A 14,067-nucleotide genomic window follows, 5' to 3' on the forward strand; every position below is an offset into this window, starting at 1 on the left:
CACAAGGTTCATGATGATTTTTGCTGTCTTTTGATCTTTTCTTTCAAAATGTTTTTAAATTTCTAAGAAATGTTTCCATTCCTTCTGATCAAGTGAATTGGTCAGAGCATGATACGTATCTAGCTAACACACTGAGCTCAATCACTAGGCAATGGCAAATGTCTCCCCACCAAGCTTTCATTTCTTCCTTTTTCTGTAATCAGTCTTGCAAATTCTACACCTGCTGTCTCTGTCTTATGAGGAACTTGGGAATGAGAGATTATCATAGCATTCTTGCTTTTTTCTTTCCAGAGCTATCTAATGCATTCTCGGTGGAAACAGTATCTGTGGAAATTTAATATCTTCTTGTCTTTCTATAATCAGTTTCCAGAGGAGACAGAAATGGACCTTTTGTCTGTAACTATTGATGGTCCCTCCCATTACTCATCTACTAGTGAAGGCTCATGCTCAGTATTTGGTTCACCCAAAACTCCAGTAGTCTTCTCACCCGGCATTCCCTTCCAGCCTGAAGAAGGACGCCGGGATGACAGCTTATCATCAAGCAGTGAGGACTCTGAGAAGGAGGATGACCATGAAAGAGAGAGGGCGTATTTTTATAGGAAACCACCGTAAGTAATGGTCCTAAGGAAGAACACAGAAATTAAGAAAATGCACTTGAAATATTTACTTTAAAGCTACAAAAACTGTTTCTGATGGAGGATTGAATTTTGCCTGAAGTGTGTATGTGGGATGCAGAGGAGGTTGTGTTCAGCAGAGGGGACTGTGATGGAAGGAGGAATTCTGATCTGAAAAGGAGGCAACTGCTAGGAATTTCAGGGCTTGGAAGAGAACAAAAAAAATTGGAAAGTCAGTTTTTTTGAGGCACAGGGCAGGTTTTAGTGGGACCAAATGACAGGTTTGTCAAACACAACATAACTTTTGGTTTTATCGGGGGATTATATCTCCACAAAGTGCATGTAATAATGTAAAGATTTGCAAATATGGAAATTATTGTATATATTTTTTCTTTCCTTTTCTTGGTTGAGAATTTAAGAAAGGCGTAGTTCTTTATAGCACCCTAAGCTAAGAAAGGATACTTAGTAATGTGTTAACAGAAGATGGATCACCATATTGCTGTGTATCAGATAAGGCCCCTTCCAGAAAAGTTCCTAAAAGATTATATACTAAGTGTGAACGTAGTCTAAGAATGCCTCCTACCATTTGTTCAGGTAAATGTCATGCTAATACCTAATCCACAATTGTGCCTGTGCAGGAGTACCTCTCGCAAGAAAGCAACAGGCTTCGCTGCTGTCCACCAGCTGTTCACTGAGCGCTGGCCAACGACGCCTACCAACAGAAGTATGACTGGCACTACCACAGAGAGAAATATTGACTTTGAACTTGACATCAGGGTGGAGATTGATTGTGGAAAATGTGTCCTGCACCCTACAATGCTTCAGCAAGAACATGATGAAATTAGTTTACGAAGGTAAGAAACATGTTACTTACTCTGTTCTTCATAAAGGAACTATAAGTACTTTATTCTGCTCTAGCTGTTAAGTCCATCTGATATTTCTGACTTATGTTATGACCATATGCACAATAATTAATGACTCTTAAGCAGTGACCTGTTTGAAAAGCATAGAAGATGAATGCATTAGTTTGTTGCCATCACTTTATTTGTAGTAATTATCAGTACTTCACAGCATCACCATAAGTTTCAGATGTTGCGGCCAAGTATGACATGGGGAGTTGCGTTTCTGTAGCAAGAATCAGCATATGCTTCTTGTCTGTTTTTGTTTTTTAAATCATGTTTTATCTTTCATAAACAAAATGTTAGGCTTTCAAAGCACTTGAATTTTTTTTTTTAAGCCTTCAAAGAAGTAACTTTACATCTTAGTGAATTCACATAATGGTTTGACTAATAGTGGGGCTACTGTTGTGTTTTCTTATGATCTCTGAGGGCTCCCATTACTTTCTGAGTGTAAAAGCACGCTGATTTATGTGTCTTTCTTAATAAAATGCATTTATTTTAATTATCTGAAGAAACAGAAGTGCTTCTGATCTTAATGAGGTTTGACCTTATAATTGGTTTTTAAATTCTGCTTTTTTCATGTGTATGTGCTTGGGGATCTAATGGCAGTTTTACATCACTTTTTAAAATTTGGTATGTTGTTAGTGATATGGTGAATTTTAAAAAACGTACTTGTCAACAAGATAATTCTTAATAAGGTTAGTATAAGGAAGTGAGATTTAAATGTTTTACCTCTTATTTTAAGAAGTAGGAACAAATGAGAAATACTTTTTCTTACTAAGAAGTGTACGTAGGAGATCTGTAATTAGAAAGCAATTTGGTTTCTGTCTTTCCAAGACACTTTTTTCCTAAGAATTGATAAAGAAGGAAAAAGAATCTCATAAGAATTTGTATGAAGACAGGCTTTACAGCAGAGAAGGAAAATTGATAAGTGTTTCCTGCATATCAAAGAGTTTTCACAGATCACGTTGGGTAGCATAGATGAACTTGACTGTAAGAGTACAGAGCATTGGAAGGTGTTTCTCTAATGACGTAACAATAATTTTTTAGATTTTACTGCCTGAGGTAATCACATGATGAAAATGGTGAAACCCAGTGTAGGCAGACAGAATGGGAGTAGAGGTCATAGAAAGTAAAGAGTGAAGCAGAAGTTGAAATGCTTCCTTATGTAGTTGATTCTACAAATTTGTTTTAGACATCTCTAGGTTTTTTAATACTAGAAAATACACTGTTGCTAATATGAGTATTAAGCTTGCTTTAATAACATGCAGTATATTTATTTTAGGAGCTATGATCGGAGCTCCAGAAGTTTGGATCAAGAGTCTCCTTCAAAAAAGAAAAAGTTTCAAACTAATTATGCATCTACTACTCACTTACTTGCTGGCAAGAAAGTGCCATCGTCTCTACAGACAAAATCTAGTGATGTGGAAACAACAGTGTTTTATATTCCTGGGGTGGATGTAAAGGTAAGAGAAGTGTATAACTCAGCAGGGAAGCGCTCGCTCTTTCTCTCTGCTCAAATATGATTTCAAAGCATATATATTGTTACGGTATGTACAAGTTCATATATACAGAGTACCTCAGGAAAATCTTTTTTCAGTTACGTAGACACTGCTAAATTAGGAGTCATGATTTCTGTAACTAAACATTCTCTACAGCTTTTTCTGTGTTCTGTATTTTCATTGATAGTGTATATAGGGGGTGTGAACTCTTGGAGTATTTTATTAATTTTACTTTTTATGCAACTTTCTGTATGCCAGTGTTTTGTAGCAGAGTAGTTCCACCATGCACTAAGACAGAAAGCAAACTATGAGGACAGGAACAAATAGTTGGTGGCACAGGATGTGTACGACGTAACAGAGCGGAGGAGCAAGCTTTAGCTGTTGCTCCTAAATAGTTTGTTTCCTCTGTTTCTCTGTGTTTCCTTGATGTTTTTTTATAGTTTATTAATTTTTTTTTTCTACAAAGATTTCAGATCTTTATGTGCACGGCTGTTTCTGTAGAACATGAATTGGAGTGTAACGTATCTTACAATGATACTTCTGTAAATAATGAAAAAAAATTCTTTTGAAGGGAAGGAGTGACACCACACTGCTGTATAGAATTTGAGCTACTTGTATGAATTAAATTGATCTTTCCTTGCTTTCCAGTTGCACTACAACTCAAAGACTTTAAAGACTGAATCGCCAAATACTTCTCGAGGATCCTCTTTGCCAAGAACCCTTTCCAAAGAGTCCAAGCTGTATGGTATGAAAGATACTGCCACATCTCCTCCTTTATCTAGCACTATCCACAGCAAGACTAACACCTTACTTCCTCCCCAACCCCCACCCATCCCATCAGGTACTTATAGACAATAACCTTCTAGAACTGTCATGGATATATATCTTCCCTTCATGTAATCTACTAGCTTTAGATCTGTCTGACCATTACCTGAAGCACTGTATTTATCAAGTCTTAACTTTGGCTGCAGAAACCTGACCCCAGAAGCATGAATGCAGTTCATAAAGCTGAATTTTTAGAAATCTCTTGCCAAACCAGGTTCGGCAATATTTCTGTCGTGGTCACCATATCCTGGTGATGGGCTGTCACTGCCTTCTGCCCGTTTTCATTTCACAAAGTAATGCTTATTACTGGACAACAAAGTTTAAGTATCTGTATGAATAGCGAACGCTGACTGCTTTGTTCTCCGTAATCCAAGAAAAAAAAAAAAAAATCAGATGAATCCTTGTTTTCATACATTACACTGTTCAAAGAATACTTTCACCTTTTAACTGCCTTCTGCCGCACAAGTAATGCGTAAATTATTGCTTTCTGGAACGAGGTTGTTTCTTGTACTACTGAAGCAGCTATTAAGATGTATTTGTATTAACTAAAACACTGGACTAGTGTCCTCAACCATTGCAGTCCCTTAAATAACCATGATTTGGAGTAACACGAGTTCTAATACTTAAAGTTTTGTTTTATCTCCAATGATTCCTGTTTTCAAGCAGGAGTCCATTGTAACTTCATGTCAGATCTAGAGGTATGTAGATTGTACCTCCAACTTCTGAGACGTTCACTCTTCTCTCCGTTGGCATCTGAATATCACTTTACAAACAAAGCCAAAATTTGTTCAAAATTTGATGAGCAGGCAAAATTAATAACGGAAAAAAGTTGTGCGTGGGTTTTTGAGGGTTGATGTGGTTTTTTTGTTTGTTTGTTTTTAATAAAACCAGCAGAGATGCTGGGAGAGAACAGTGAAATGAGGACACCTTCCTCTATTTGTGCTGTTGAACCATTAGTTCTTACTCCTTTAAGTGTCCATCCTCTTTATGATTACCGAATGTCATGTAATCTTGGTTTATACTACTTATCTTCAATTTTGTTCTGTATTTTCCTACCCTCTTTCCAATCCTTGCCTTTTAATTTTTACCACGTCATGTCCAGTTACTGAGTCTTGTTGTTTTAATGTTTGTAAACTCTACATTTGGCGTGGCGGCTTATGGAAATTGTATTTGTATGATGATATGTCTCCCAAAACCAAGGATTGCTATTACTGTATTTCTTTATGCACTGTAGTTTTATATATATTTATTAGTTCTGAATAATTTTGAAACACATCAATTGTTATTTATATTACTTTTTTATATTACTTTTCTCCTGGAATGGAAACGACTTTGTCTTATTGTCATGGGTCTCCAGTAAGAGCCAGATAGGACAATCTAGGCAGAGGCACTAGACAGAGTAGTTTGTATAGAGTGAAAATGCAGTGCTTTTTTTTTTTTTAAATTAGCAAATAAAAGGATTTTTAAGCTCTGTTTTAGTCATGCAGTTAATGTTTATCTTTTTATTGGAGAATTTAAAATCAATATCTTCTTTTATCTCTCTTCATTCTAATAGTCCTATTTCATAAAGACAGTAACTTAGCTGGTACTAATAGCTTCTGTGCATGTTTATATTTTGGTGAGCCTGGATCCAAATGCTAGCCTCTTCTGCAGATTTAGAAGACAACAATCTTTTTATTAGTTTATACTCTGACTAGCTCCAAGCTTTTAAAAATGCTGGTTTAGGATCTTTAATTGTTCTTTGCATAAATATAGTATGATTTGCTGTTTACATTTGTAATATTTTGATGTATATTCTCAGTTTAAACTGACATTCTTCCCAGGCTCATGTATTTATTCTTCCTAATTCCACTTTAATTTCCAGTCATCTGTGGTTACTTTGCATTGTGTATTTGGAGAAGAATTGTGTGTGTCTGATTTCAGTGCTATTTTTTAGAAAGTGAAGTGGTGACATTGACATAAGTGTGCTTGGTCAAGAACACGCGCAGTCAAACATGATAGACTAATAGTTGGTTTTGCGCAGCTTTCTTAGTGAAAACTTATGGTGTAGTTTTTTCTAACTGATCTGATTTATTCCTTTTCAGATGATGATACAGAGAATTAGAGGAAACACTATTTCCTCTAAGCACGATAATTATGAATTATCTTCTGTTTATCAGTTACTGGTGAGTGGTATTACATTAGACAAATTTATCTTTTAAATGTTGCAGCCAAAGGGAAAGGAAGTGGTGGAGTGAAAACTGCTAAACTATACGCGTGGGTTGCACTCCAGTCATTGCCGGAGGAAATGGTGATTAGCCCATGCTTACTGGACTTCCTAGAGAAAGCTCTTGAAACCATTCCAATTACACCCATTGAAAGGAATTACACAGGTATCTTGTGTATTTGTATTCTAGTACTCTATGCTTTTTCTTTTTTGTCTTCTGGTGGCATTGAGCTGCTCTTCCCTTGAAATTCCACTTTCTAATAAGTTTTTGTACTTGTTTAAAGCTGTTAGTTCACAGGATGAAGACATGGGACAATTTGATATACAGGATACTTTAGAAGAGTCCACAACATCATTAGTATCATCCTCAACATCAGCATACTCATCCTTCCCTGTAGATGTGGTGGTTTATGTACGAGTTCAGGTAAGGTTTTAATTCAACGTTCAGTATAGAAAGTAACTCCAGTCACAGTCCTTGACAAAATCCATGCTTCAAAGTTTGCTTTTTAAAAAAGGAAACATATTTTCAAGTGCCCTTTCTGAGATATTCATGTCTAGTGTGATGATAAAATATAATTTCTTTCAGGAGAAGTTCTGATATATTTCAGTCCCGTGGAGACCAACAGAAATGAGCTATTTTGTGACTTCTCAAAATTTCTGAGCATTTTAATCATTACTTCATCCTTGTCTCTTTTGGACTATTTTTGAAAATATAATTCATAACTAGTGTTTATACCCATTGTTTATAGGTACTATTACAAAAGCAAAATAATTAAAGCTTTTCTCACTTTATATGGCAAGTGTAGGAATGTACAGTTATCTGCAGAGCATGTTCATACTGCTTAATCTTTGAGGTATCTGTACTTCTTATATGTGCAGGAGAGAAAAGTGTCTTCAGCGTCAGCTCAAGAGTCGAGTGATTCTCCATAGTTCTCGCATGAGATGAGTGAAGCCATGAATTGGCTTGGGGAAGAAGAGGGGAGGGGGACATACATGGCTTCTGCTGCATCCAGGATTCCTGTTTTTCCTAAAAACTGGTTCCAAATAGTATCCCTGGTGTTGGAGGGATTCCCTGAAATGAATGCATCTATATGAACTTGTGTACAGTTACCTTACTAATTCTAAAACCAGCCCCAAAAGGTTGTAATTTGCTTAGATTTAAAAAACAAATACATAGCACTTTATAAGTCAAACTGGGGATGCTTTAAGTATTTCATATTTGTTCACCGAATGCTGTATTTTCTTTCTGTGTTTCAGCCCTCTCAAATCAAGTTCAGTTGCTTGCCAGTATCGAGAGTTGAATGTATGCTGAAGTTGCCTTCTCTGGATCTTGTTTTCTCTTCAAACCGAGGAGAACTGGAAACATTAGGCACAACGTACCCATCAGAAAATGTGTCAATTGGTGGCAATACTTCACAGAGTGGCTCAAAGAATTCAGTTAGTAAATCTGGAGCGCCAGGTAATATGTATAGGAATGTTTATACTATGTGCAGCAGTAGCATAAATAAATATAACGTTTTGCTGTCTAAAATTAGAGCAGAAGGTAAGCTTTTACACACCTTAAGCCGACAGACATTTCTGTATTAGTGAGTTCAGTAGATTTTTTTCATGTTATATCAGTTTCCTGTAAAAGCTTGCACAGATACAGTATATTGGAGTTTTTCTTGCATTGGTTAAGCAAGTTCAGTTATCTCTTATAAAAGGCTAGGATCAATACATATAATATTTAAGCTACGTTGCTGCTACAAGGGCATAATTTGATGTGCGTTTGGTCTGTTTAATTTTGCTGTTCATAGTCAGGATTATCGTGTTTAAAAATGCTTTTGTACTAAAACTAACTGTCACGAAAAAAAAAATTCGAATTCAGGCTCGTCACCTGGACTAGGCAGCCCTCTCGGCAGAACGCGGCACAGCAGCAGTCAGTCCGACTTGACTACCTCTAGCAGCAGCTCTTCAGGCCTGAGCTTTACTGCCTGCATGTCCGACTTTTCACTTTACGTGTTCCATCCATATGGAGCTGGAAAACAAAAATCTGCCGTTACTGTTCTAACCCCTGGATCAGGAGCCTTAGGTACAGAACAAGAGTTTGTTTGCTTTAATGAATGTTGTTCAAGTTCCACATCGTTTTCTGAACTGAAGATTTGAAAAAGTGACAGAAGATTAAACTTTTTCCTTTCTGGTTCTAGGTAATGTGGATGAGGAACCAACTTCGGTCACTGGCCGGAAGGATTCTTTGAGCATTAACCTTGAGTTTGTGAAAGTCAGCCTGTCACGAATAAGGCGTTCAGGAGGTTCCTCCTTTTTTGAGAGTCAGTCTGTGAGCAAAGCTACCAGCAAGATAGATACTACACTGATAAACATATCTGGTAAATGCTTGTTTATTTTTAATGCCATCTATTCAGCTAATTAGAGAACTGCTGCTCCAGCGATACACTTCACTCCGCAGCTTTTGTAGATGTTATATGAGAGCCATCTGCTTGTAGTGTGTAGTAAGATTTTTGCTTTTTGAGTGAGGTAGGGATTGATATGCTATATTTGAATGGTACTTGGAGTACCTATTTGCAGATGCACCTTTTCAGCCTCCCAATTCCTTTAATGTAACTAAATGGGCATGCTCAACCACATCTCTGACATCGGTCTGCGTGACTTTATGTGACCTTGAATATTTTACATTGTACTGGCTGTGGCTAGGATGGTGTTAACTTTCTTCATAGCAGCCCATATGGTGCTGTGCTTTGAATTTGTGGCTGAAACAGTATTGATAACACACCAGTGTTTTGGCTATGGCTGAGAAGTGCTTGCACAGCCTCAAGGCCTTCTCTCTTTCCCACTAGGCCCAGGAGGGGACACAGCTAGGACAGCTGACCCAAACTGATCAAAGGGATGTTCCATAGCGTATGATGTTGCACTCAGTAATAAAAGCTTAGGGAAAGGAGAAAGAAGGGGGTATATTAGTGGTTATGGTATTTGTCTTCCCAAGCAGCTGTTAGGTGTGCTGAGGCCCTGCTTTCCAGCGAATAGCTAAACATCTACCTCGCAATGGGAAGCAGTGAATAATTTTTTTTTTCACTTGCATGCACAGCTTATGCTTTCCCCGTTAAACTGTTGCTACCTCCATCTGCAAGTCTCCTTGCCTGCCTTCTGTTTTTCTAGCTCTCCCACAGGAGATTGGAATGAGTGAGCAGCACGGTGGGCATTTGGTTGTTGGCCAGGGCCAACCCACAACACAGATAAAGCCTAAAGTGTTTGTGTTTAGTCAGCTTTGAAGTAAAAGTGGGGTTTGAAGATTTGTTATTTATGTATTTATTTTCCCCCACTGCACATGGGATCCTGACTTACCGGGTAAACAGCAGAATGGTTGTGATTAATCTCCCATGAAAGCCCTCAGATGAGGAGTCTGAGGCATGTACAACACAAGTAGGCCCAACATCAGTTATAGCCCATCTTGCCTTCATGAAATGTGTTTGTATCTAATATTGGATTTGGAGAAATGGCAACACCTCAGGAAAACTATTCTTTCATTACAGCAGAGACTATACTGCTAGGTAAAGAAGTATTTGACTGACTATATTGAACACCTATTAATTAGATTTGGTTTCCAAAACCTGTTACTACTGAGAGTTTACAGTTGGGTGTATATGCTTTTTCTTTCCAGCTGTCTGTGATATAGGTTCTGCTTCTTTTAAATACGATATGCGCCGACTCAGTGAGATTCTAGCCTTTCCAAGGGCTTGGTACAGGAGAAGCATTGCTAGACGGCTTTTCCTAGGTGATCAAACAATAAATCTGCCAGGTAAGATACTGCTTCTTACCATGAAAAACCTTTTTGTACAAGGGGTTATAGTAGGAATTTTATAAACACTTATTACCTGTGTATTATTACATATGTGACTAGATATAAATGTATTATTATTTAGTCCACAGACAGTCACTCTAATACGTTTAACAGTAAATCCTAGAAAGAAGAAATGGGAAATATCTGAAGTAGATCGTTAAATTATTTGAAGAGCTTATATTTGTGGAGACAGTAGAAAACATTTAGTTATGGTAAATAAAATATATTTTGACACTCTCCAAGTATTTCTTAGTATATGGGAGGACATTGTTAAACAAAAAAGACATAGTTTTTCTTCCTTTCACGTGCTGCTTTTTTTTCCAGTAGCATCGGGTCCTGGAACACCAGATTCAATTGAAGGGGTAAGCCAGCATCTTTCTCCCGAATCATCACGGAAAGCATACTGTAGGACGTGGGAGCAGCCCTGCCAGTCTGCTTCGTTTACACACATGGCACAGTCACCTAATGTTTTTAGTGAACATAATGCAAGCAGCAGTATGTCACCTGGGACAACATCTCATAGCTTGAAGTCTCCAGCTGTTACAAGATCCAGGAGCGTGTCGGACTCTTCAGTGCCTCAGAGAGGTTAGCAGAGAATGATTTCTTTAGCTTTTCAAAGTATTTCCATCAGTTGTATTAAAAATGTATGTCGTTGCTTTGTAGAAGGCAACCATAAAATATTGTTTTCTGCTCTGCCTGGGAGTGGAGAGTCAATGGCTTAGAGGAAATAAAATATCTGAAATGGATGAAGGAAAATGTTGTTTGTTAGAGTACTTTCTATAAAATTGCAGTTTCTTTTACTAGAGCAGGAGTTGTTTAACTGGGGTTAGACAAGTTCTCCAGCTTAATTTGATTGCATTGTCATCTTGCTGCTCTGTTCTCATACAAGCAATTACCATGCTGTTAGCAGAGGGTCAGTATCACAGTTCATAGGTGAGGTCAGTTATTTCTTTCATCTGAGGCTTCGGACTCATACGGAGAGGTCTAGATAAGGTTAGTTGCTACATAAGAAATAAGTTAACATTTGATTTCTTTTACTACAAATGTTGTATTGTATTTTACAGCAATGTAGCACTGGCTGTGTGGAATACTTACGGCATTAGATAGGAGATTTAGAAGTATGGTGCTTACTTTACTCTAGGAAAAATACCTGTGAGAAAAGAAAGGACAGGTATTTTTGTCTATTTAGTAAGCAAGCAAGATGTTTATATATATAACAGTTTTTAGGAGAATACACAGTTGGAGAAGGATTTATAGCTGGTAGAGTGGCTTGTTCATAGGAAATGCAATTTTTTTCCCAGGATTATAAGAGTATTGTCAGGATTTTTGTGAGAAGAGCAAGGAAAACCCTAATACGTGAAATTCTGTCTTGGCACGTGTGCAAATAATGGCTACCTGAATATTCAAATACTAATAATTCATTTTCTGAGCACACTGATATTTTTAAACAGTTAAAGAATTTGAAATATGTTCTTGCATGACTGACTGCAAATAAAAATCTTAAAGATATTAGTAAAAATAAATGTGTAAAATAAATGTGTAAAATGAGTCGATTTCTCTGACAACTAAAGCACCACATACTGCAAATCCTCTAGTTCTCACGTAATCCTCACTCATAGTTTTGTGGCGCTCCTTGAACACGGTGTTATTTTGTCCTTTTGTAATATGTACAATGTATATATTCTGTCAGTTCTTCCTAGCATGGGGAATAATTTTTTTGCCTACTTCTTTGTTTAGATACTCTCTCAAAAACATCAACTCCATTTAACAAGTCAAATAAAGCTGGAAGCCAGCAAGGAACACCATGGGAGACACTGGTTGTTTTTGCTATGAACCTAAAACAATTAAATGTTCAAATGAATATGAGCAACGTAATGGGCAATACTACGTAAGTATAAAACAAAATCAAGCATGTTTTAACAGGCAGTGTTGTTTTGGGCACAAAACCCCAGTTTCCCCACAGACTGTTAACAGCCTGTTGTCTGCTTGCTTTAAAATCCTAACTTTTTCAGTTTTGAACTGTGAAGCCTCTCATGAATGCTGGCAGATGCTTAATCACAGAATCACAGGTTGGAAGGGACCTCAGGGATCATCTAGTTCAACCTTTCTAGAAAGAGCACAGTCTAGACAAGATGGCCCAGCACCCCGTCCAGACGACTCTTGAAGGTGTCCAACGTGGCCGAGTCAACCACTTCCCTGGGGAGATTATTCCCATGGTTGACTGTCCCCAGTGTGAAAAATTTCCCTCTGGTGTCCAATCAGAATCTCCCCAAGAGCAACTTGTGTCCCTTCCCCCTTGTCCTCTCCATGTGACTCCATGTAAAAAGGGAGCCTCCATCTTCTTTGTAGCTGCCCCTTAAGTACTGGTACATGGGGATGAGATCCCCTCTGAGCCTCCTTTTCTCAAGGCTGAACAAACCCAGCTCTCCCAGCCTACATATGCCTAAACTATGTTATTTACTGCTTTTCAGTAAATAATTTTCAGTTTCTCTTTTGACAGCCTGGAAAATTGTTGTCTACTTTCACCTCTGTTCTAGGTGGACCACCAGTGGTTTGAAAAGCCAGGGTCGTCTGTCTGTGGGTAGTAGCAGAGATCGAGAAATTAGTATGTCTGTTGGCTTGGGAAGATCACAGTTGGACTCCAGAGGGGGAGTTGTTGGAGGTACCATAGATGTTAATACCCTGGAGATGGTAGGTAAGTTGGAAAGCTGCCTGGCATTAGTATATGCTCCAGGCAATAAATGTGAAAAACTAAAGAATATACACAGTATCTCGCTTTGTGAGTCCGCTAGTATATAAAAACTTCGGATTCTTACTTGTGGATTCTGACTGTGAAACACCCTTTGAATTGAAGGCGTAGCCTCCTGATTGGGGCCGATTCAATCTCAGGGTTGCTCTAAAATTACACTGTCTAGTTGTGCAACCCTCCAGCCCCCTTCAGCTGTCTGGACAGATGGCAACTGAAAGATTTGATAGCATTTCAGCTCCTGCTAGAATTTCACAAGTGCTTACGGTCTGGGAAATGCAAAACTGGCTTTGGAAAGAGGCTGGGTGTTGTGGCGCTGCACCAGAGTCACGACGTCCCCGTGCATCTGGATAAAAATGGTGCTTTCTCAGTCCCTCTGTATCATGTGGCTGGTATAAGGATGATACCGCTGGAAAAAGTGATTTTCTTATCTTTAATGCTGTATTTTTGTATTGCTTTCGTTCTATTTCAGCTCATATTTCTGAACATCCAAACCAACAGCCCAGTCATAAAATTCAAATTACCATGGGTTCTACCGAAGCACGGGTTGACTATATGGGGTCCAGTATCCTAATGGGAATCTTCAGTAATGCTGATCTTAAACTACAGGATGAATGGAAAATTAATCTGTATAATGCTTTGGACTCGAGCATCTCCGATAAAAGGTAATACTGCTTCCTGTGTTTAAAAGGTATCATTTGATAAGGTCAAATTCTGCCTATGTGTCTTCTGTCCAGTATTGCTAACCAAAAATATAAGTGACTGCTAGAAAGCAAAGGGTTCATTTTGGATTTGGTGTTTTTTATTATTATTATTGTTGTTGTTGTCAGTGGGAAACAGATTAACTGCTAATTCTTGTTATTTTTAATATCTAGCGAGATATTTGTCCATGGGGATTTGAAATGGGATATCTTCCAAGTGATGATTTCAAGATCGACTACACCAGACCTAATAAAAATAGGAATGAAACTCCAGGAGTTCTTTACTCAGCAGTTTGATACAAGCAAGCGAGCTTTGTCCACCTGGGGACCTGTTCCTTATCTCCCTCCCAAGACAATGACCAACAGCTTAGAGAGAAGCTCACATGAGCAATGTAAGTGGTACAAGAACCAGTATACTTCCCAAACAGGATGTTTTAATAGCAAAAATTCATCTGAGCAACTTTATACATGCAAGTATATCTATTTGACTTGAAATAGTTTCTTCGATACATTTTTCCTGTAGATTTGGGCTGGCAGTAACCTTTCAATGAAGAATGCAAAGATCTCAAGTAACCTGCTAGACCTGGGGTACAATTATGAACTACCTTAAGTAATTTTGCGGTTTTAGTTAAAAATACGTATTTTTTGTTTAAAAAATAAAAAATTTAAAAAACCTTTTTTGCAGTTTTCAAACTATTTCAATAGAGCTGAAATAGTTTTCAAAGTCTATTTTGAAGTC

General features: G+C 37.8%; 1 protein-coding gene across 16 annotated transcripts in view; it reads left to right on the plus strand.

Moving 5' to 3' along the window:
• The window catches only part of BLTP1 (bridge-like lipid transfer protein family member 1), a 125,138-nt gene that overhangs the window by 102,772 nt on the left and 8,299 nt on the right, over nucleotides 1-14,067 (plus strand). For 6 of the 16 annotated variants that reach the window (XM_075090199.1, XM_075090187.1, XM_075090191.1 and 3 more), the window contains 15 exons: nucleotides 364-608; nucleotides 1,253-1,468; nucleotides 2,799-2,979; nucleotides 3,664-3,856; nucleotides 6,051-6,212; nucleotides 6,331-6,470; nucleotides 7,304-7,505; nucleotides 7,914-8,117; nucleotides 8,233-8,412; nucleotides 9,702-9,839; nucleotides 10,206-10,466; nucleotides 11,619-11,769; nucleotides 12,419-12,576; nucleotides 13,100-13,292; nucleotides 13,503-13,720. In XM_075090199.1, coding sequence (XP_074946300.1) covers nucleotides 364-608; nucleotides 1,253-1,468; nucleotides 2,799-2,979; nucleotides 3,664-3,856; nucleotides 6,051-6,212; nucleotides 6,331-6,470; nucleotides 7,304-7,505; nucleotides 7,914-8,117; nucleotides 8,233-8,412; nucleotides 9,702-9,839; nucleotides 10,206-10,466; nucleotides 11,619-11,769; nucleotides 12,419-12,576; nucleotides 13,100-13,292; nucleotides 13,503-13,720 — 2,842 coding nt within the window. The remainder of the gene's footprint in view (nucleotides 1-363; nucleotides 609-1,252; nucleotides 1,469-2,798; nucleotides 2,980-3,663; nucleotides 3,857-6,050; nucleotides 6,213-6,330; nucleotides 6,471-7,303; nucleotides 7,506-7,913; nucleotides 8,118-8,232; nucleotides 8,413-9,701; nucleotides 9,840-10,205; nucleotides 10,467-11,618; nucleotides 11,770-12,418; nucleotides 12,577-13,099; nucleotides 13,293-13,502; nucleotides 13,721-14,067) is intronic. The other 10 variants (XM_075090190.1, XM_075090192.1, XM_075090196.1 and 7 more) reach the window with 5 other exon arrangements.

This window comes from Phalacrocorax aristotelis, chromosome 4 (genome assembly GCF_949628215.1).
Source record: "Phalacrocorax aristotelis chromosome 4, bGulAri2.1, whole genome shotgun sequence".
Taxonomy (NCBI): Eukaryota; Metazoa; Chordata; class Aves; order Suliformes; family Phalacrocoracidae; genus Phalacrocorax; species Phalacrocorax aristotelis.